Source organism: Monodon monoceros, unplaced genomic scaffold, assembly GCF_005190385.1.
Source record: "Monodon monoceros isolate NGI ecotype Baffin Bay Population unplaced genomic scaffold, NGI_Narwhal_1 Super_Scaffold_21, whole genome shotgun sequence".
Lineage (NCBI taxonomy): Eukaryota > Metazoa > Chordata > Mammalia > Artiodactyla > Monodontidae > Monodon > Monodon monoceros.
This window is the reverse complement of record NW_021703778.1, coordinates 100235221-100257076: the sequence shown is the minus strand read 5'-3', so window position 1 is coordinate 100257076 and position 21856 is coordinate 100235221. Positions and strand designations below refer to the sequence as shown.

The 21856-nt window shown below is 49.3% G+C and overlaps 1 protein-coding gene across 1 annotated transcript; it reads left to right on the top strand.

Moving 5' to 3' along the window:
• Positions 1–2324: 2324 nt before the first annotated feature.
• Positions 2325–11122, top strand: AJUBA (ajuba LIM protein). Its single transcript, XM_029239623.1, has 8 exons — positions 2325–3636; positions 6614–6715; positions 8364–8431; positions 8550–8612; positions 9333–9463; positions 9547–9598; positions 10300–10368; positions 10822–11122. The coding sequence occupies exons 1-8, from the start codon at positions 2604–2606 to the stop codon at positions 10975–10977; spliced, it is 1674 nt and encodes a 557-aa protein (XP_029095456.1). The 5' UTR covers positions 2325–2603; the 3' UTR covers positions 10978–11122.
• Positions 11123–21856: the final 10734 nt, after the last annotated feature.

Below are 21856 nucleotides of genomic sequence, written 5' to 3'. Positions count from 1 at the left end.
ATATATATATATATATATATATATATATATATATATATATATATATAGTGGTGATGGTGAGGGAAGGACAGATTTGAAAGATATTTTGGAAGCAGAATTGATAGGACTTGCTGATAGGACTTGCTTGGATTTGAGGTTAAGGGAGGAGGACATAGGGTTGATGTTCAGGTTTCTGGCTTAAGTAGCTAAGTGGTTAATGATGCCGTTTACTCAGGAAATGCTGGAGGAGCCAGTTTTGGGAGGCAGGGAAGGTGAGGTCAGGGTGTTGTGTGCCTTTGAGACAACCAAGTGGAGATGCTATTCGTCAGCTGAGTTTTTAAGTCCAAGAATGTCTGGGCTAGAAATATGGATTTGGGAGTCACCTGTATATAGAGGCTAATTAAGGTCCTGGGAATGGAGAATAGGGCCTGTGGAGCTCCCAGCTCCAGTTCAGACTATGGAGTGGCTACCCAGAGGTCGTGAGCCCTACTGGAGCATGCGCTGTCAGCACATCACACCCCCTTCACTTGCATCTCCTTCCTGTTATCCCCCTGAAAACACAGGTTGTTGGTCCCAACTGTGCCCACTGCTGCCACTACCAACTCCTGGATGGGCCTCCTTTAACGGCATCTCAACTTTTCATAAGATTTACTCTCCCATTTTAACCCCAAAGGAGCAAAGTTCCCAAATGTTAGAGGATGTAAGTAATTGGAAGGAAGAATCCAGGTTCTCCTTCCCCATGTGGAAACAGGAAAGGAGGGAGAACGTTATGGTTGATTCTGAAGACAGCTCACAGCAGGCTCTGGATGCAACCTGATAGCCCCCCTTGGTTACTAATGCTTTCAGTCCTCCCTGCTTCCAGTCTGAGAGTAAACTCTCCTCTGGATCAGAGAAAAGCTGTAGGCCTGACCTGGGAAACAGAGAGGCTGATTCTCAGGAGAGATGAGGTCAGGGAGACAATGCAGCTAGGACAGAGAAGCCAAATAGTTTGTGCCAAATTAATTTCCCCAAAGATATTAACCTTCTTTCCTCCCCTATTCCCTAAGGCTACACTAAAATTATAAAAGGTGTTCAAAATGTTGAGATGAAAATAATATGCATGATTTGTTTGCATATAATTTTCATACGAATTTACTATCTAAATACGAAGGAGTCATTTCTTTCTCCATTCCCCTCTCCCTCGCCATGTGCTAGTCTGGGCAAAATCAGTTGGCTGATACTTAATTAGGCATGTTTAGCTTCAGCCATGGCTTCCTCTTTTCCTTATTCTTGATCCTCCTAGTATGGCCAAGATCAGCCTCTTTTCCTTTTCCACCTTGATCATTTTCACTTGCTATCTCCTCTAAATGACATTTTCTTTTTCTCCCTTTTAAGTTAGTACTTATTCTTTATCACCAACTACTGTGGGCCAACCAAGGGCGAGGCGTTCGCTAGCTCTAAAACCGGGCCTTCTATCCCCAGTCACCTGAAATATTTGCTAAAAATCTCATTTCCCAACACCAGGGGGTGTCTATCTATCCCTCTATCTGTCCTACCCTGAAGGTAGAGATTAGTCCCAAGCCTCTTCCTCTCTCCTTTTACATACACACGAAAGCTCCCTCCCTCCCGTTACAGAGTTTTGGGTTCAGAAAGTTGTCTTTTTATTGCAGCTTATCTGTTCGTCTCTCATTCTCTCTGGACCTGAACAAATTTGTCTTTCTCTTGGTCTGTTCAGCCTTCCGTCTCCGCACCACCCACGATCCCATTTGGTCCGGCTCTCCTTTCTTTCCATACCTGTCTTCCACCACCTCTCTATAAGGGCTTCCTCGCCTTTCTGGGCTCTTATGCGTCTCTGAACCTCTTTATGTATCTACCTTTCTTCTCTCTCCCTGTCTCACTACTTCTGTATCAGTCCCTTCACATCTCTCCCACAGTCCCCACACTAGGAACAAAGTCACGGTGTTTGCGCAGAACATGCCTCGCGTCGCCCCTTTCTGAACCGCGACATTCCACCGTGCCCCTCCGCGCATTCCAACTGCAAACAAAGAGTTCCCCTCCCCCTCCCCCACTTTTTCGTGTCCCAATTCTTGAGTGATGTAGTAGCAACTGTCCAAACTGCCCCTCGCCCTCCTTTCGCCACCAGTCGGCGGATCTCCAGCTCCAGGACACTTAGCACCAACACCCGCCACCCCCCCTTTCCGGCGCACCAGATTCCTGCGCCGACACCCCCGTTCGTCTCGCACACGGCGCTCCGCCCCTCCAGGAAAGTAGATCCGGCCAGGCAGACAAAAGTTTGGGAGAGAAGTTGGGTCGGTGCTGAGTGTGTGAGCGAGGGGGGCGGGGGCCTGGGAGAGTGGGGCTGCCGGGCGAGTCGACGCGTGAACAGATAGACCTGCGGACCGGACAGCCGCGGCCGTAGGCACTTCTAGCCCCGCTTAACCCCTGATGCGCGGGGGGACGCAACCCCTCTCGCTGGGGGATGCTGCGGGATTCTTGGCGCCGGGCATCCGGGGCGCCCGCTAAACCCCTGTGCCTACCCTGTGCCCCTGGGGAAGCGAAGTCCGGCCGCAGGGAAAGAGAAGCGGCCGCCGAGACGCTGCAGGGTGCCGGGCGGGGAGGGGGCTGGAGGCCCCAGGCCCGAGGGCATGGAGCGGTTAGGGGAGAAAGCCAGTCGCCTGCTGGAGAAGTTAAGACTCTCGGACTCCGGCAGCGCCAAGTTCGGCCGCAGAAAGGGTGAATCTAGCAGGTCTGGGTCTGATGGGACCCCCGGGCCGGGCAAGGGGCGCCTGAGTGGGTTGGGGGGACCTAGGAAATCAGGGCCCCGTGGAGCTACTGGGGGACCTGGGGATGAGCCGTTGGAGCCAGCCCGGGAGCAAGGCCCCCTGGACGCTGAGCGGAACCCTCGCGGCTCCTTTGAGGCGCCGCGCTACGAAGGCTCCTTTCCCGGGGGGCCGCCTCCCACCCGGGCCTTGCCTCTACCTCAGTCATTGCCCCCCGACTTTCGGCTGGAGACGGCCCCAGCCCTAAGCCCCCGCTCCAGTTTCGCCAGTAGCTCAGCCAGCGACGCGAGCAAGCCGTCCAGCCCCCGGGGCAGTCTGCTGCTGGATGGGGCGGGGGCTGGTGGAGCCGGAGGTAGCCGACCCTGCAGCAACCGTACCAGCGGCATCAGCATGGGCTACGACCAGCGCCACGGCAGCCCCCTGCCCGCCGGGCCATGCCTGTTTGGCCCACCTCTGGCCGGGGTTCCGGCGGGCTATTCCTCTGGAGGGGTGCCGTCCGCCTACCCCGAGCTCCACGCTGCCCTGGACCGACTGTGCGCTCATCGGCCCGCGGGGTTCGGCTGCCAGGAAAGCCGCCACTCGTATCCCCCAGCCCTGGGCAGCCCGGGAGCTCTAGCCGGGGCCGGAGTGGGAGCGGCAGGGCCCTTGGAGAGACGAGGGGCACAACCCGGACGACACTCGGTGACTGGCTATGGGGACTGCGCCGCGGGCGCCCGATACCAAGATGAACTAACAGCGTTGCTGCGCCTGACGGTGGGCACAGGTGGGCGAGAAGCCGGCGCCCGCGGAGAACCCTCGGGGATTGAGCCGTCAGGTCTCGAGGAGCCGCCAGGTGCGTTCGTTCCAGAGGCCGCCCGGGCCCGGATGCGGGAGCCGGAGTCCAGAGAGGACTACTTTGGTGAGTGAGAGAAGTGGTTAGGGACGGGAAAAGACCCGTCACCGCATTCGGTTCCCCACTGCCCCGACGGCGGGCGCTGGGAAGTCGGAGGCAGAGACGCGGGGCTAGGAAAGAGGCAAGAGGAATTTCCCCTTCCCACTGGGTTTCAAATGGACCACGGGCACTTATTCCTGCTAAATTCAACCCCCCGGATGATCTCGTGAATCCCAGTTCCTCAGCTTTAGAGCCTGGGTTTTTCGCGGTAGGAGGCCTTGTTGAGGGGAACCAAGTGGGGCTGGGAGAGCATCCCCCCATCTTGCTCCCCCCTCGGCGGCGTTGCCCCTGCAGGCTCCTGCGCGCCGCGCCCCCAGCCGGGCCCAGGCTCCGCCCGCAGGAATTTGGGGAATGCGCGGGTGGGGGGGCGGGGCGGGTGGGCCGCGTGCGTGCCGGCTCCTGCCCGGGCGCTCCAGGTGCCCGCGGGCGGGGCCGGCCGCGCGGCACTGGGCTGAGGTGGGGTGCAGGGGGTGGGGGAGCTGCTTCCTAACACGCGCGGAGCTGTGGCCGCGGTCGGGGAAAGGAGCCCGGGGGGAGGAAGAAAGCCCTGGGACGGAAAGCAGAGACCCTACTGCCGTCTGGCCCCAGTCCTGCTGGCTCCGTGCGTGGGTGGGCATTTAAGCCGATACCCGGTGGTGTCAGCTTCTGTTTTCCCCATCCTCCGGAAGTCAGGGCAGAAGCCTTGACCACCGGGACAACATCACCCCTGGATGGATGGCGACCGTGTATAGCTGCCAGAAATAACCCGGGCTTCAGTTCTGGCCATAACCTGCTCAGAATTCAGGCACGAAGTAGCCCCTTATTTCCTGCTGCTAAAGAAACCTGGTCGCCGCCTCTCTCCCGGACGCAGTTACCTTCAGGAAGTGTTAATTGATTATATGTCTCGGCTGTTGGGGGGGGGGGGATATTGGTGTCTTGAACGATCTTTTAGTCAAGACCCACAGGCACCACTTCACTGTATAAAATAATGCTAATGTGACTGTGACAGGAAGTACAGAAAGAAGTGGAGGGCCTGCTCCTAGGTCTGTGAGCCTCTTCAGTGTTCCCAGCATCTTCTCACCTTTCTCACCATCCATGTTCCTGCCCCAGACCCCATGCTCTAGAACACTGTGGCTAGAAATGTAAATAGAGAGAGGAACCCAGCCAGGGAAGGAAGGTAAGGGAGGAGGTTCAGAGGTAGCAGGGCTGCAGGCTAGTTCAACTCCAACCTTCCCCCATTTCCCCCCCACCCTGCCCCCACCTGAGAGAGGAAAACCCAGAGCAGATGCTTTGGTCACGGGAGACTAAGTGACAGGATCCTTTTAGCAGTTTCCTTTCGAGGCTGGGGAGAAGTGGTTGATGGGTGGAGAGAAAGTCTCCTCGGCTAAGCCATCAGAACCAGAAGGCAGAAAGGAGCTGGGAGAGAGTGCAGTAATATGGCAGGAAGAACCTAGGAGTGGATATACTGGGTTAGAGGAGGTGAGGCGGACATGCCTGAGCAGTTGGCTCTTGTCTTCCCGTAATGTCCAAGGCTTCCCAAAGAAATGGCTCTGACAGGGCCCCCTGGCATGGCAATCTTGGGGCAGAGCTCCCCTCCCCTGGGGAAGCCTTGGACCCCGGTGAGGGGGAGGGCTGCTTCTCTCCCTAGGGGTCAGTTTGCCTCCTCTGACAGAACCCCCAGCCTGACTGTACCCTCCTACTCCTGCCCCTAGTAGGGGCCCTCTTCCTTGGCTGCAGGCTTGCCCAGCTGCCAGAGGGTGGGAGCAGGACAGGCCTGGGCCCATCGGTCGCTGCAGCTGCTGCACGGGCTCCCAAGCCCCTGGGCAAAGACTGGATGGGCCCCAACAGGCAAGGAGTGTGGCAGTGTGCCGAGGGGGGAGAGGTGGGGCGGGGTGAGGCGGGCCCGTTGGGATCTGTTCCCCAAAGACAGGCCCTAGCCCTCACTCATGGGCCTGGAATTGGGGAGTGGAAGGAGGGAAGAACACACCCAGGAAAGGGGGGTGCCAGAGCCAGGTGTTATGTATTTTAGAGGAGATGTCAGGGAAGAGCAGTTTGGCTCTGTTCCTCCTGTGATAGAAGATGACAGGGAGACATGAGGGGTTCTGCCTCCCTTCCCCCCTTCCTCTGCAACCCTCAATCCTTGGAACACACCCTGCATTCTCAGCAGCCACCTCCCCAGAGGAGTCACACTCACATGGTCCCCTCTGCACAGGGCCCTCTGCTGAGCCAGATCCTTCTTTCCATCTTTGGAAGCCTAGAGGTACAGAGCAGAAGTCATTCTGGGGCTTCCCTGGTGGCGCAGTGGTTGAGAGTCCGCCTGCCGATGCAGGGGACACGGGTTCGTGCCCCGGTCTGGGAAGATCCCATGTGCCGTGGAGCGGCTGGGCCTATGAGCCATGGCCGCTGGGCCTGCGCGTCGTCCGGAGCCTGTGCTCCGCAGCGGGAGGGGCAAAAAAAAGAAGCCCTTCTGTAGCCGAATGGCAGTTCATTTGACAGATGGAGAAGCCGAGGTCCTGGAGAGGCTTTCTGCACCTGGCGTGCTTTCACTAGGAAGTTTTTTCCAGTCTGCTGCTGGGCCCTTATGGACTCACATCTCTGACTGTCCCACACAGTGCAACGGGGATCATATCTTGCCTGATTAGTCTTTTCTCCCCAACAGGAACCAAGCATCTGAAGTCCAGGGACCATATCTTTGAGTTTCTCCAATTTTCCACAGTATTGGGCACAATATTGTTGCGAGGCACTAAATAGATGTTCAGAAAATGTCTGTTGATTAATCAGAAAACAAGAATAAGTCTGCCCAGCCAAAACCTTGCTGCATCCCATTAACTCTCTCTTCCCAAAAGGGAGCCCGTCAAAAGGAGGCTGTGACTGGTGGTCCTTTGCCATCAGGAAAGATGAGGAATCCCTGGTTTTGAGCTGGGGGAGTGCGCCATGATGCTGACAACTTCTTCTCTCCTCTCAGGCACCTGTATCAAGTGCAACAAAGGCATCTATGGGCAGAGCAACGCCTGCCAGGCCCTGGACAGCCTCTACCATACCCAGTGCTTTGTCTGCTGCTCCTGTGGTGAGTGCAGCCCCCAGACCTTGTGGACCAGGGCCTGAGGCCTCAAGCACTCCCCGCACATACACACTCACAAGTGCCTAGAGAAAGCAGGGCTTGTGCCTCTCCATTTGCTGGTCTGGCCCCCACCTTCTCTCTTGCTTCCCTTCTCTGTGCTCTACCTGGCTCTCTCCTGCCCGCCCCCATGTTGGCGCCCCTTGCTGAGGTCAGCCCTCCCTCTGCTGAGCCTCTTTCCTCCGCTCTATTCCTCCCTCTTTCTTCTGCCTTCCTGCTTGCCCAGCCTGGACTCCCTCCCAGCCCTCCGGCCTCTCCTTGGAGGGGCTTGGTCTTGGGCAGCCGACTTGAGTTGCCTGGGGCGACAGTGAAAGACTGGAATGTGGGAGGGGTGGGGTGGGCTGAGGGAGCGGGGAGCTGTGGGGGAGTGGAGAGGGGGGTTTTCTCTCGGCTGGTCAGAGTTCAGCCACCTCGCTGGAGTGCAGGCCACCGGGCCATGCCAAGCTGATGACATCACGCTCCAGGAATGCCCGCTGCTGTTAGCTCAGGAGGCCCGCCAGGAGCAGAGGGTGCTCCCAGCGGCCTCAACTCCCCAGCCTTTCCCTCATCTCCCTCATTACCCGGCCCCCCCTGCTTACCCACTCTGATTCCTTTGCTGGACCTTTAATTTCCTATCTCTGCCTGTCTGACTCCAGCCACTCCCATCCCCTGCCTGGCTCCCTTTAGGTTCATCTATCTGTTTGTCCTTCTGTTTATAGAGCCTCTTCTGGGAATGTCTCTTTCCCTCTCTCTACTCCCTTGTGTCTCATAAGTTTCTAAGTCAACTTTTCTAAACCACTGGACAGAGCTGGCAGTGGAGATTTTGATGAGAAGAGGGCAGAGGTGGGAAACTTGCCCATTCTCCACCCTTGTCTCATTCCTCCTCATCCCTGATAATTTAGACACCCTGGAGCAGTTCCTGGGTGTTGGTTTCATGGGGAGCAGTCCTGCCTTGTCTGCTTGCAGAAGATCCTGGGCTGCTTCTGACCCCGGAGACTCTGGGTCCCTCTAAGCTTGGGGAAGCAGCCTAGTGCAGCAAGAAAGGGGACCAACTTTGCTCTCAAACAAAGCACTTTGTCCCCAACAGTAGTCCCAGTATGTCCTGACCTCCATGGAGCCTATCCCTGGGAGACAGACAGGGCTAGGAGAATAGGAGAGCTGTGCAGAACCTCCTGGGTTGAAAGGTCCCAGAGGGCAAAGTCCATGACAGTGTGATTGTCTCTGAGCGCATTGTAGGGCCCCGTGTTCAGAGCCCCTTGACCTTGTCCCCCAGCCTGTGGTTGGCTTTGCTTTCCCAGGTGGCTCCCCGAGCAAGCACAGGCACTGGAGAAGGCGGCACCCCTTTAAAGCAGGGTCACAGAAAACTGTTGAGGGGGGCAGGAGCTGGAGAAGCAGCAAGCGAAGGAGTGGGGATTGGCAGGAGTGAGACCAAACACATTGGAATTGCATCAGATGGGGTATTTGTGTGGGGAGACGGGACAGACAGCAGTTAGGAGGACAAGCTCTGAAATCCAGATTTAAACGCATCATGAAACACCGGAGAGCAGTTACCCCGTGGCGGGGACGCCCTGTGCCTGGACCCTGGGAGAGGCTCCAGCCCCTTGTCTACTGCTTCTAGGGCGAACTTTGCGCTGCAAGGCTTTCTACAGCGTCAACGGCTCTGTGTACTGTGAGGAAGATTATCTGGTGAGTGAGGGGTCCCCTGGGCCTGGAATTGGCTCCCACCCCTTTCTCTGTGGCCCACTGGGGTTCCACCCATCAGGTCATTCTCGGCCCGTAACATCCTCCCTTGGTCTTCTCCTAGTTTTCAGGGTTTCAGGAGGCAGCTGAGAAATGCTGTGTCTGTGGTCACTTGATTTTGGAGAAGGTAAGCACAGTGTCTTCAGCTGAGACTGTGAGGCTGAGGGGCCGAGGGGTGGAATCAGGAATTAAATGGATACTGAGAAAAGGTGGGGGGAGGAGCCCTATCAGCAACTACCTGCGTCCCATTCTTCCCCAGAACCGCTGTTTACAGTGGCTTCTCTTTGCCTATGGGATCAAGTCTGGACTCCTCCACCTGCCACCCCAGGCTCCCGTGATCTCTAACTCCCTAACTCTGCAGGCACAGCCCGGCCCTCCATCTGAGCCAGGAGTGTGGGGTCCTGAGGCTCAATCCCCTTTCTGTTACTGGCTGGGACCGGTTGAAGCTCAGTTTTCTTTTCTGTAAGGAGGAGTTGGGTTGAATCAGTGGTTCACAGCCCTGGCAGCCTAGCAGGTCACCTGGGAAGAAGTAAAGAAAATACCAATGCTGGGTCATCACCAGAGACTGTGGTGAATACTTCTGGGTGGGACCCAGGCATTGATGGGCTTAAAAACCTCCCTGGGTGACCCTGATATGCAGCCAAGTCTGAGAAACACTGGCCTGGATGCTCCCTAAGACCTTTTTCAGGGTTTCTGCCTCCATTTTAAGACTCCTTGGTCCTCCCAGATTACACGGCATTGTTCTAGGACGAGAGCAGGGGCTCAGATGAGGCTAGTGGGAGCAGCAGGGAACGTCAGTCGGTAGCTGGAGAGCAGAGACTGATTCTCCTCCCACCCCACGAGCCAGATCCTCCAGGCAATGGGAAAGTCCTATCACCCAGGCTGCTTCCGATGCATCGTTTGCAACAAGTGCCTGGACGGCATCCCCTTCACTGTGGACTTCTCCAACCAGGTGTACTGTGTCACCGACTACCACAAGTGAGTCCCCCGCCTGGGGTGTGGTGTGGACCTGGGCTCAGGGATTCCCCCGCCTCAGCTCCCCTCTGTCCTCTGTCTTTCAGGAATTACGCTCCTAAGTGTGCGGCCTGTGGCCAACCCATCCTCCCCTCAGAGGTCAGTATGTCTGTGTTCTCCTGCAGGGCAGCCAGTGCTGCTGCCTCTGGGGAGGGACTGGGGACATGCCGCCTGGCCTCCCCTGGGAGGCAGTGGTGCTGAGGAATGTACTCCGCGAAGATTCCCGTGTGACTCTGCTCTCTGGGTCATCACCCTGACCCCAGCATCCGGGCCTGGACTTGTCTGACAGCCTTGCTGGACCCAGGCTCCATCTCTTTTCTCCCAGTCCAGAGAAGGAGACTTCCTCTGAAGTCAAGGTCACCAGCCCCCAGATGTAGGGGCTGGAAAAAGGTGGGAAGAATCCTCAGGGCTGGTAGGAAGGGGTCAGAAATGATTTACGCTGTGTGTGCCAAGGGAGAGAAGCCAAAAGCCCACGAGGAACCAGGCCCTGTTGGGTCTCCTCGTCCCCGGCTTAGCTTACTTTATTGATGTAGCCTGCCTCTTTCCTTTCCCTCTGTAAGGCCTGAGCCCCTGGACAGAGGGGAGGCTCCACGAGGGAACATGCCTTCCTGGAGGCCAACGAAGGAGAGGGGGAAAGTTCCCGCAGGGTTTGCAGAGGCCACCTCAAAGCTGCAGACTGTGGCAGAGAGGCTCTGGAGGCCTCTTGTATGATCTTCCCGTTGGAAGGGGGGCTGGTGGGGGAGGGGAGAGTTGGGGTTATCGTGCTGCTCTCATGCCCATGGGGGTGTGCATTATTTCAGGGCTGTGAGGACATTGTGAGGGTGATATCCATGGACCGAGATTATCACTTTGAGTGCTACCACTGCGAGGTGAGTGTTGGGCGCCTGGGCTCCCAGAGGAGAGCTAGAAGGGGGCTGGGGGAGTGCGTCCTAGAACTGCCGCAGTCTGTAGGAGAGGTCTAGGATACGGGAAACCAGGAAGGTGCTCTGACCCATCTCCAGTCTCTTTCGCGTCCTTCAGCCACTCTCTCTGGGTGTGGTCGTTTAGTCCTTTCTAAATCTGGCTTCCCCAGAGTCAAGACTCCCAAAACTAGGGACTCCTGGTAACAGCTGGAAATAGGAGCCTGTCTCATTATTTCTGCTGTAGCAGCGACACCTGGCGTCCAGCTGAGGTATTTTCTCAGGTTTCTCTTCTGGGAGTTCATCCCCCTCCAACCCCGCCCCCTTTTTCCCAGTCACTGGGAGTCTAGTGCCCAGCAGGGCCGACTTCCACGATGTCCCTGGTTCCTGGGCTGAGGTAAACTAGGTGTCCTTCTTCCCTAGGACTGCCGGATGCAGCTGAGTGACGAGGAAGGCTGCTGCTGCTTCCCTCTGGATGGGCACTTGCTCTGCCACGGCTGTCACATGCAGCGGCTCAATGCCCGACAGCCCCCTGCCAATTATTGGGTCGGCCAAAAAGTTCCTTCGGTTTTTAAGTAAAAATAAAAGACACATTTTTCATTTTCACCAAGAACTTTATTGGACAGTGTAATCACTGTTTTGTTCCACTACCTTCTACCATTTTTCAGGCAACTTCATAATTCCATCTTCCCAAAACTTTTTATCTTTTTGAGCAAAGAACTGTTCCAGGTGCCTTTTACAGTCTTCCAGGGAATTGAAATTTCTTCCATTAAGAGAATTTTGTAAAGACCGAAATGAATGGAAATCTGAAGGTGCATTGTCTGGTGAATACAGCGGATGAATCAGAACTTCCCAGCCAAGCTGTAACAGTTTTTGCCAGGTCATCAAAGAAACACGCGGTCTTGCGTTATCCTGATGGACAATTATGCATTTTCTGTTGACTAATTCCGGATGCTTTTCATCGAGTGCTGCTTTCAGTTGGTCTAATTGGGAGCAGTGCTTGTTGGAACTTAACATTTGGTTTTCTGGAAGGAGCTCGCAGTAAAGGACTCCCTTCCAATCCCACCATATACACAACATCACCTTCTTTGGATGAAGATCGGCCTTTGGTGTGGTTGGTGGTGTTCATTTTGCTTGCCCCACGATCTCTTCCATTCCACGTTATTATTTTACAGTATCCACTTTTCATCACCCATCACAATTTGTTTCAAAAACGGAACGTTTTCGTTACATTTCAGTGGAGAATCGCATGCAGAACTATGTTCAAGAACATTTTTTTTTTCGCTTAACTTAGGTGGAACACAAACATCAAAGCAATGAACATAACCAAGCTGGTACAAATGATTTTCAGCGCTTGATCTGGATATTTTGAGGATGTCAGCTATCTCCCTCGTTGATTGTTCTCAGTTAATGTCTTGATTTGATTGCTATCAACCAACTGGTCTACCCAACCGCGGAGCTTCATCCAACGAGAGATCTCCAGCATGAAACTTCGCAAACCACTTTTGACACGTTCGATCAGTCACAGCACCTTCTCCATACACTGCAAAAATCTTTTTTTGCGTTTCAGTTGTGTTTTTACCTTCCTTGAAATAATAAAGCATAATATGCCGAAAATGTTCCTTTTTTCTTCTATCTTCAATATTAAAATGGCTACACAAAAATACACCAATTTTCGTAAGTTTTTTTTTAAATGCACACTGATGTGATAGCTGTCACAATACAATCTAACAAAATTGTTTCAAATGAAGTTAAAGACAACTAAGCGCTACTAGAGCCATCTCATGGAAAACATCAAACGAACTTTTTGGCCAACCCAGTATATCTGAGATGCAGTCACTGCCGCTGCCGTCACCACCATTGACAAATTCCTCTGGCCAGTGGGCCCCTCTGAGGCCAGCCAAGAAAAGGAAGGCACTCTGTAGCCCTGGCAGAAGAGTCCTCTAGGGAGGGCCCCAAGGGCCAGAGACCCAAAGATCAAGACATTCCAAATGGATTGTGGAGGAGGAGCCCTCCAGTTGCCGTGATGTGGGTGACTGGCCTTTCCAGGTGTGCAGCCTGTGCTGTAGCACATAACAGGCACACACAGGCGGGTTCCAGTATTTTCTAAAGGTCTGATTCTAGTCTGTATCTCTAGTATATGTTTGTGTGCACACACGGGCACACACACACTCTCTCTCTCTCTCTCTGTCTCTCTGTCTCTCTGTCTCTCTGTCTCTCTCTCTCTCTCTCTCTGTCTCTCTGTCTCTCTCTGTCTCTCTCTGTCTCTCTCTCTCGTCAGGGGACTCTTACACTTGGTTCATTAGTAGTAGTTCAGCTCTCCAGACCTGCTGCCTCTCAGAGGAAACCAAAGTTATTTCCGCCACAGCTCCCAAACTCTTGAGGTTCCAGGAGCCAGAGAAGCAAAACACTTTCACTTGGTTCTGATCAGTTTGGCTAGATCTCTTAAAACCAATCCACTAAAAACTTGTTTACTTAAAGTTCACTTGATGACCAGTTTACCAAAAGCTGAGTTCCCTTTTGGGTATTTTTATAGCCATTTAGTTGTTCTGTTCGTTTTTGTCACGCTTGGGTATTTCAAGGAATTATATCTTTTCATCTAAGAGTACCCCTGAGTTTATCAGCAGCATAAATTTATCAAATTTGCAGCACTTTGTAAATGACGAGATTGCTTCCTACCTTTATGGATATCTTTTTCTGTTACCTACTTTTCAAACTTTTTTAAAGTTTCCAGCAATAAATAGAATTGGTACAGACATTTTGTGTATCATTTTTTGTGTTTCTTAATCCAATATTCTTTTCCAAATTAGATGCTTTGAAAACTAACAGAGCTCAATATGATTTTGATGCCTTGGTCTGTCTACTACATTCCTGCTGTTAAAAGGCCAATATAGTCTCAACAAATAAACAGGCATGTGGCATGCTCAGTTGACTAACAAAGGTGTACAGACAACAGCAATGAAAAGTGAAAGGGTGAATCTGCCAAACTTTTTGAAATGCTGCAGATTTGATAAATACTTATTTGAGACTGTCTCTAGATGAATTGGTTTTAGGCAAATTAATCTGATAACCTTTGATCCTTAGTCTTTATTCTCCACCACTTAGAGTTTCATATTGGAAATGACTCTTGAGAACAGAAATTCCACATTTAGGGATGATTCTAAGATGACTTTGCCAGCAAACCTGGGAATTGCATAAAAGAGGCCTCTGAGTGAAGGTAAGAGATCAGATTCACACCATGGAGTGCCAGAGTGGGGGAAATGCACTTTTTTTTTTTTTGGCAGGGTAATGTTCTGAAACAAAATTACGTGTTCTACAGCTGGGATTGCTTCTTCTGAACTATTGTTATTAAATAAGTGAATACAAAGCTCTGTGACTGGGAAAATTTCTCACCAGGCTGCTCCAGGTCTGGGAAATGCAGACAAGCACGTGTAGCCTTACATCCATCCCTTCAGTTGTTTTACTCTCGGGGGTCTTGTCCACTCTGTCACTCTGACCCTTTGTTTCTTACAGTGGTTTTGGCCTCCCTCTGCCACTGACTAGCTGATTCCTTTCTAGGTCTGTGCTCATCTGTCCTCACCCTGAGGGGTCCCCAAGACTCTGTCCTTGCCACTAGGGCTACTTTCTCCCTCCTTCCTGAGGAAAAACAAGTGCTAATATCTGATGAAGACGGGCCCAGGGAAGGCAGGCCATGGCATAGGAGCAGCCCCAGCTGTCACACAGCATCACTGGCAAGTTCCAAGTGTACCCCACATCTCAAGAGTTTCCCTTCCTGTTCATGGGGAGATTGTTCATCCTTAGAAGTTCTATTTACTATTTCCTGTTGGTATTGAAAGATTCATGGGATGCTGCCAAGGATACAGCAACAGGTGGACCTTGTTTGGCCAATTTGCCACCTGATTTTCATCAACAGCCAACAGGCCGGAGACAGCGAAAGGGGAAATGGAAGAATTATGGATCCGTTTTGTGTCTCTTTAGATGAGAGTCACGGACAGGAGTCAGGCTTTCACAGCAGACTTGAGCTATTTGCTCTGGCCAGCCCTGTTTGTTACAGGCCAGAATGGGGCTTGTGAATAAGCCGGCTGGTGCGGGTTCTCTGCCTTACTTCTTAGAGACTTGACTGCTTCCCCTTCCACCTGGAGCTCTCAAGGCCACAGAAATGGTAAGACTCCGTTTATAATCAGGCTGGAGACCATCCTCAGTCAAGGAGGACATAAGAGAAAGCTGTTTCAGGGCACAGAAAGCCGTTTGGATGAGGTCCCTGAGACTGTTACCTAGATGGAAGGGAATAAGAAGGGGGGAATAAAAAGAGACTAACAGGACTGCGAGAAAAGGATTGGGAAGAAGCAGTGAGTTGAAACATTTTTATTTCTTTTTATTTCTTTTTTTAGAAGGACCCATACCCCAGAGCTGGCCTAGGGGCATTCAGAATCCTAAAGGCAAGACTCCACAAGAAGGACAAGGGTCCAACCAATCTCAATCCTCTCCATCCTCTCCTCCCTTGCAGCAAGGAAGACCTAAGGCTGGGCCTCTGCTGTGTCAATTGCTTGTGGAGGGCCCTGTCGTCCACGCTTGGCCCTCGTTGGGAAGGAGGTCCTAAGGTTTGACCTTGGAAATCTGAGCAGACTGTTCCTGGGACATATAGATTAGACCGGTCTAACTGTGATGGTCGGGAAGTCATCAGAGGCAAATTCTGTCCACTGTGGGTATTATTTCAGCTACTCTCCTCTTAGAAAGGATAGTGTTGACCCATGTGAAGGGAGCAGGGGAAGATGGGTTAGGAGGAAATCTACTAAAAGGTACTGGTTAGGCTTGTATCCTAGAGAGTTAGAGCCAAGCGAGGTGTGCGTTTAGAGATATCGCTGTCACCTCATTTTACTGAATGAAGAAATAGAAACTCTGAGTGATGATGGGACTTACCCAAGGTCACACAGCTGGAAAATGACTTTCCAACTTCTGAAGACTAATAAAGAGCTTATTTCCCCTCTTCCCTCCCCACTACCCCCACCCAGGGACTCCCAGGGCATAAGTAAACTGTAAATGAGACAAGTGCTTCACTATGACAGATAATTAGGGCAAGTTTTAGCGGGAAAGCCAGGGAACACGAGAGATAATAATGAAAACTTTTGGTTCTTATTAGTGCTTTTTTGTTAATTAGGATTAGCAATCACCAAAGTACCTTTAAGAGCACATTAGGGGAAACAAAGGAAATATACTGCGGGGGAGTCCCTGTCCTTGAGGAAGTCACAGTCCAGCCAGGGAGATAAATACACACGTAAAATGCGGTGAGAAGATTACAAGCAACATGTCAACAAATGCAAAGAAACTGAGTGTTACAACGAGACCTAATGCGCAGGGTACAGGTGACAGTGATGAAACGGTCTGGCTTAGAGTGTAGATCAGAAGGCGGCAGCCCACTGGCTAAATCCTGTCCCCAAATGCATTGAGTTTGGCCCACTGGGAGTTATTTTTTATAGTATTAACTTGAACCCTAGTTGAAGAAGGAAAAAATGCCAGCTAATAAATGTAGAAAGAAGGACAGAATTGGAAAAATGGCATTTTGTGAACTTTAATAAAACTATTGATCCTAGCAAAGATTATTAATTGGTGTTAAACACCATAGGTGAAATGATTGGTAGACAACTGCACATTCATACAGCGCCAAGTAACACTGTCAGTTTACAAACTTGAGGACAAAAATGTAACTGTATATTGGAGGGATCAGACTGTCATCACTCATTTCCTGGAAACAGTCTTGGTATCACTTACCAGTAGGCCAGTTCTGGTATGAGACAAATACATAACCTGACCTAGCATATATTCTAGCTGCTCCCTACCCCAAAAGAAGTATTAGATATAACTTACAGTTTACAGGAAATATTGGGGATAGAGAAACAAACTAACGGACACTAGGAGGAAGCAACTGGACAAATCTAGGAGGTGAAGCATTCTGCAGGGCAACTGGCCAGCTCTCTTCAGCAAGTCAGTATGATTTTTTTTTTTTAAGCCAAAACTGCTATGAAAGAGACTTAAGGTATACAATAATAATACAATGCATGGTCCTGGGTTCCCTGTTAGTTTAAACAAATTGCTACAAAAGATGTTTGTGGTCAACTGGAAATGTTTTAATATGGACAGGGGATTAGATGGGGTGAAAATTTACTGAAATGGAAAGGTCAAAATCATTAATAAAATACCAGTTCCAAAACCATAATCATTTTGCTTTTAAAATGTCTATATATTTATGAATAAAAAAGATCTGAAAGGATATGCACTAAGTTGTTAACAGTGGTGCTCTCTGAGTGGTGGGAATACGTTCTGTTGTTGTTGGCCTACATTTTCCGTTTTTATACGATGCACGTGTACTTCCTCTGTAATAATAATAAGCTATTATGAATAAAATAACTGGTTGCCAACATTTACATTTCAGGAGATTTCATATAAAAATCTGGATATTATGCACAAAGAGCTGGGTTTCTAAGGTTTTTTGAATACTCAGAAGCTCTGTCACCCCGGTCTTCCATTGCCACATGGCAGCAACTGGTCGGAACTGAGTGATGGCTGCTCCTTTGCTTGATGTATTCTCTCCTTAGTTTGTCACAGTCCCCACCACTCTTTGGTCTGTGCCCTTCATACATTAATTACCTGCCTGGCTCCCACAGACTTTTTTTTTTTTTTTAATAAATTTATTTATTTATTTATTTTTGGCTGCGTTGGGTCTTCGTTGCTGTGCGCGGGCTTTCTTTAGTTGCAGCGAGCCGGGGCTACTCTTTGTTGCAGTGTGGGGGCTTCTCATTGCTGTGGCTTCTCTTGTTGCGGAGCATGGGCTCTAGGCACACGGGCTTCAGTAGTTGTAGCACGTGGGCTCAGTAGGTGTGGCTCGCGGGCTCTAGAGCACAGGCTCAGTAGTTGTGGTGCACGGGCTTAGTTGCTCCGCAGCATCTTCCCGGACCAGGGCTTGAACCCGTGTCCCCTGCATTGGCAGGCGGATTCTCAACCACTGCGCCATCAGGGAAGCCCTCCCATAGACTTATGAGTCAGTAACCCTTGATTTGGATGATCAAGGGCTCCCCATCCATAGAGTCTCCCATTATTAATCATTTGAAAATACCGATAAACTAGTTTTGAAATGCTGCCCAAGAAAAGCATGCATTCTAGAAATATCTGTGCCTGTGATTTTATACAGCAACCCAGTCATGGGAAACCCAGATGTAACACTTAATCTACTTAGCTACCATGGTTGAATACTATAAATTAGTTTGGCAAAATTTCTCTTTGGTAAATGGAATATAGAAAGTATACTAAATTGCTAACTTCCTCAAGGTTTTGCTTTTTTTTTTTTTTTTTTTTGCATAACACCTTAATCATAAGAGACGTTTCAATATTTACAGTGTATGTTCTTCCCAAGCATGAAACTCCAAATGCCCTTTGGTAGGTCTATTTCTCCCACCGGCTCTGACACAATTTTTAAAGGAGAAAATCTCTTCCATATGCAGCTCAGTATGAGACAGTGTCATCGTCAGTTTAAAGCCCAGGAAATACTTTATCACCTGGTACGTGTTTGAGCATTACAGCACCACACTCAGTCGGTTATAACAAGAACTGAACACGTGTGCTTCATGTCTAGCTTTTCAAAATGATATGAGTCTTCTTCTGAGTCAATTTCCTTTAACTGTTTCATATTCCTTTGGTAAAAATGGTTTCAATCTGTCCCATTTTTTGAGCCAAACTTCTCAGCTTTTCTTTGAGATCCAAAATTTCCTATCAGGCCTTGTTTATATCCTAGCTCACAACAGCATCTCAGTAAAACCAGGCTCATTCCAGTTTGTATAACAAGTTTCCATGAACAGTCAGGCCACCCTTGAAGCCACAGCGCTGGGTTTGAAAGCCCCTTGGAAGGGTTAAGCATCTGCAAAAGTGACACATTATGAACATTTGTTCTAAAATTTTCATTTGATGTCATAGGTTGATTACATATTTTCTTTATCCACCTGTTTTCTCCTTAAATCATGTACTTACAATGGGCATGAAATTTTCTAGCTTAATCAATAGTTGTGGCTCTGAATAACTTCATTTTCCAGTGAACACCCTTGAAAATAATTCTGAAATCTCTTGACTGCCTGTAAAATTTTTATTCCTGAAACTAGCTCTGAGTCCATAATACCGTAATATATTCCTGCTACTTGTCTTCAGATACTTTCAAAATGGTATGGCTTTGTTTGTTTGTTAATTTTTATTTATTTTTTATTTTGGTCACGCTGCATGGCATGTGGGACGGTTCCCCAACCAGGGATCGAACCCAGGCCTCCACAGTGAAACCACTGAATCCTAACCACTAGGCCACCAGGGAATTCCCCAAAGTGGTATGGCTTTAAGAAATTTTTTTTCTAAACAACTGCTTAGTTAAGCATGGTTCCATAATTCAATGGCTATTTTAATGTCCTAGCTTTGAAATGGGTTATGTAAGCCCAAATTTTCAGTGGGAGAAAATACTCTACTCAAAACTTTCCAATAAAAAAAAAAACAAAAAACTTTCCATTAGTTTGATAAGTAGAATCCTAAATGCTCACCCGAAATCTCTATCTTTGGAGCAGCGTTTTGTTTCCTGGCTAGGGTATGGGAGGCAGAGTCCCTGCAATATGCTCAGCAAATCTCCATTCTTCTCTGCAATTCTAAACAATGCAGCAAAGGAATGGCCCAAGTCTGAAAGGCTAAGTAGACTTTTTCTCAGACTCCCATTTACATTTATTATCGTTAAAACATATGTGAATATGTTTTTGAATATTGTTTTGAATCCTCAATCAAGAGCAATGTCTTCAAGAAGGTAGAGCTAGATTGTGAACGGGAGTTATGCCTAATTTATCTTTCTCCACCTCCCCCCTAACACCCCCTCCTCTACCAGAGTCTAGCTCAGGAATACTTGAGCATGTTCATGGCTTTATCATTAAAGAACATTTAAGAAGTGGGCGATTGTATTTTGCATATGGTATAGCAGAAGGTGAGATGAACAACAGTGATGAAGAGACAGGCCTATAAAGGCCAAGCATCCCACAGATCAAACAAAACTATATAAGGTATTAGCACTGTGGGGTGGTCAAAAATTCATCCTTTCAACAAATAAGTGCCTCTGTATGCCAAGCACCAAGATAGGTACCTTGGGGTCATGGAGGAAGCACCTCCTTAAATACAAAACCAAACAAATTAAGGTTTTAAAGAGGATTCTGTAGCACTTCTCAACAATATAAACATGAACTGAGAAAAAAATGAATTATTAAGAGTAGCAACAACATGGATAAAACTCAAAATTAACTATGCTGAGTAAAAGAAGCCAGACAAAAAAAAAGAGTACATCTTTATTTGATTCCATTTATATAAAATTCTAGAAAGTGCAAACTAATCTACAGTGACAGATAGCAGATCAGTGGTTGCGAGGGGCCCGAGAGAGGAATTACAAAGGGGCACAAGTAATCACTTAGGGAATGACGCCTATGTTCACTATGTTGATTGCGGTGATGGTTTCACAGATGTATAGTTATGTCAAAACTTAATGAGCAGTACACTTTAAATATTGTATGCCAAAATACCTCAATAAAGCTGTTTTCTAAAAAATCCAGAGCAAAGAGATAGAGAGGGAGGGAGGGATGGGAAGAGAGAAAGAGAATGAATTCTAGGGCCTCTCTCGCAATTCTTTATTGCTCAAGGACACCAGATGGTGTCGATTGTAAGATCCTTTTTCGGTATTCCGCTGCAGTCTTAGCTGCCAGGATGGTCTATAGGCTCAACTTTCTCGTCTTAAGTAGAACTGGCCTGTGAAGTCTTTCACTTCACCTGGTCTGGTCTCCTCTTGGACCCAGGATGCAGCTTGGACTCCTTGTCTCTGCCTCCACTTGCTGGGATGTTTCCTCCATTCGAAATGATCCAAATTTCCTCTCCTTTCAGGCCCAGCTAAGAGAAGATTTATTTCAGTCTTCCCTATCCATTCCTGCAGAAAGAGTTCTGTACCTTCTTCAAGTTTCTCTGGTATTTATATTCTTTTTTTTTTCTGGTATTTATATTCTAAACTGCTCTTTTGACACCTTTTTGCTGCCATGTACTGTTTGCTTTTCATATGTATGTTTTATCTTCTGAACTAGATTATGAACTTCTTCAGGGCAGGGACTGAGTCCTATTTATCTTTGTGTCTCTCCCAAGGCACTTAATAAGTGCTTAATAAGTGTCAGTTGTAAAACACGTCACTTTGACAGTCTTTCCAAAGCATTATCTCAGCCATTATCTCATCTGATCATTACATCAACACTGTGAGATTGGAGGAGCTAGAAATATGTTAGTTCTTCCTTTTGACAGATAAGGAACCGGAAACCCAAGGTCACACAGTTTGTTAGAGACACAGATGGAACAGACAATTGCATGTGAAGGTTTGATCCAATTCAAGTCTTCCCAAGGCTCTCCCCTCTGCCCTCCTACCTGAAGACAGGCCTCTGTACCCTTCACCTCCTCATTCCCCCAGTACTTTAGAGCTGCTTAGCCAAAGCTTTGTAGTACCATTTTAGAAAACTTGGCAACTATGAGACATGAAATTTCTGTAGATTTCCGATCAGCTCTGAGTCACCAAAGCACGCTTGCTATTTTGTTCCAAGTGCTGTTTGTTAGGGACATTATGCCTGATATTTAATGACGCTGCACTACAGAACTGAGGAAGCATAAATGATCTTTAAAAGCCTTAGAAAATGACAGCACTTTAACATTAAGCATGAAAGGTGGCAGTTGACAAGATGACCAGGGGTAAAAAATTTCTGCACTGGATCACCCTATTTCCCTATGTATTGCTAGCAGAATTCTCTAGTTGGTACCAAAAGAAAAGGTTAAACTCTCTGCCACTCAGCACATCTAGCCCTGAGATTCTTTTCCCTCTACCCCAGACTATCTGTTTCTCTGATGCAAGAGATTTCATAACCTTGGTGCAATTTACTTAGCATCAAATATTTTTAAAATAATTCATCTAATTCCAGTCGACTTTGAAAAAAGGGTGGGTGGGGGTTAAGACAGAGAGAGGTGGGTAGACCCCCCTGAGAGGAGCAATGACCTTTGGTCAAAGTCCATAGCCAGCCTGAGGTCAAGGCCAGAGAGGAAGTCAGGGGAATTGTCCTCCCACCTCCTGCTGGGATCCCCCATTGGCTGATACTAGTCAGAGAATATGGGAACCCTGAAGTCCTGAGGTAGTCCTTACCTTCTACATAGGTTGAAGAGAAGGTGGATCTGGGGGGCAAATGTAAGACATCCAGCTCACTGGTCTAGGGGTGGGCAGGTGACCCAACCTGGCAATAAAGACATATGGGAAAGTCTGCTGGGTGCTCCTGGGAAAGATTTTCTTCCTTGACTGTTACAGGAAGAAGGCTCTTCCCCTTCCATCTTGCTTGGGATGCTGTTGAGAGGATGTACTCCTTGAACTTCTGAAGCC

Coding starts and splice junctions, on each gene's coding strand:
- AJUBA (XM_029239623.1), top strand. CDS start 2,604: ATGGAGCGGTTAGGGGAGAAAGCCAGTCGCCTGCTGGAGAAGTTAAGA. Junction 6,716..8,363: donor CTTTGTCTGCTGCTCCTGTG/GTGAGTGCAGCC, acceptor TACTGCTTCTAG/GGCGAACTTTGCGCTGCAAG. Junction 9,464..9,546: donor TGTGTCACCGACTACCACAA/GTGAGTCCCCCG, acceptor TCTGTCTTTCAG/GAATTACGCTCCTAAGTGTG.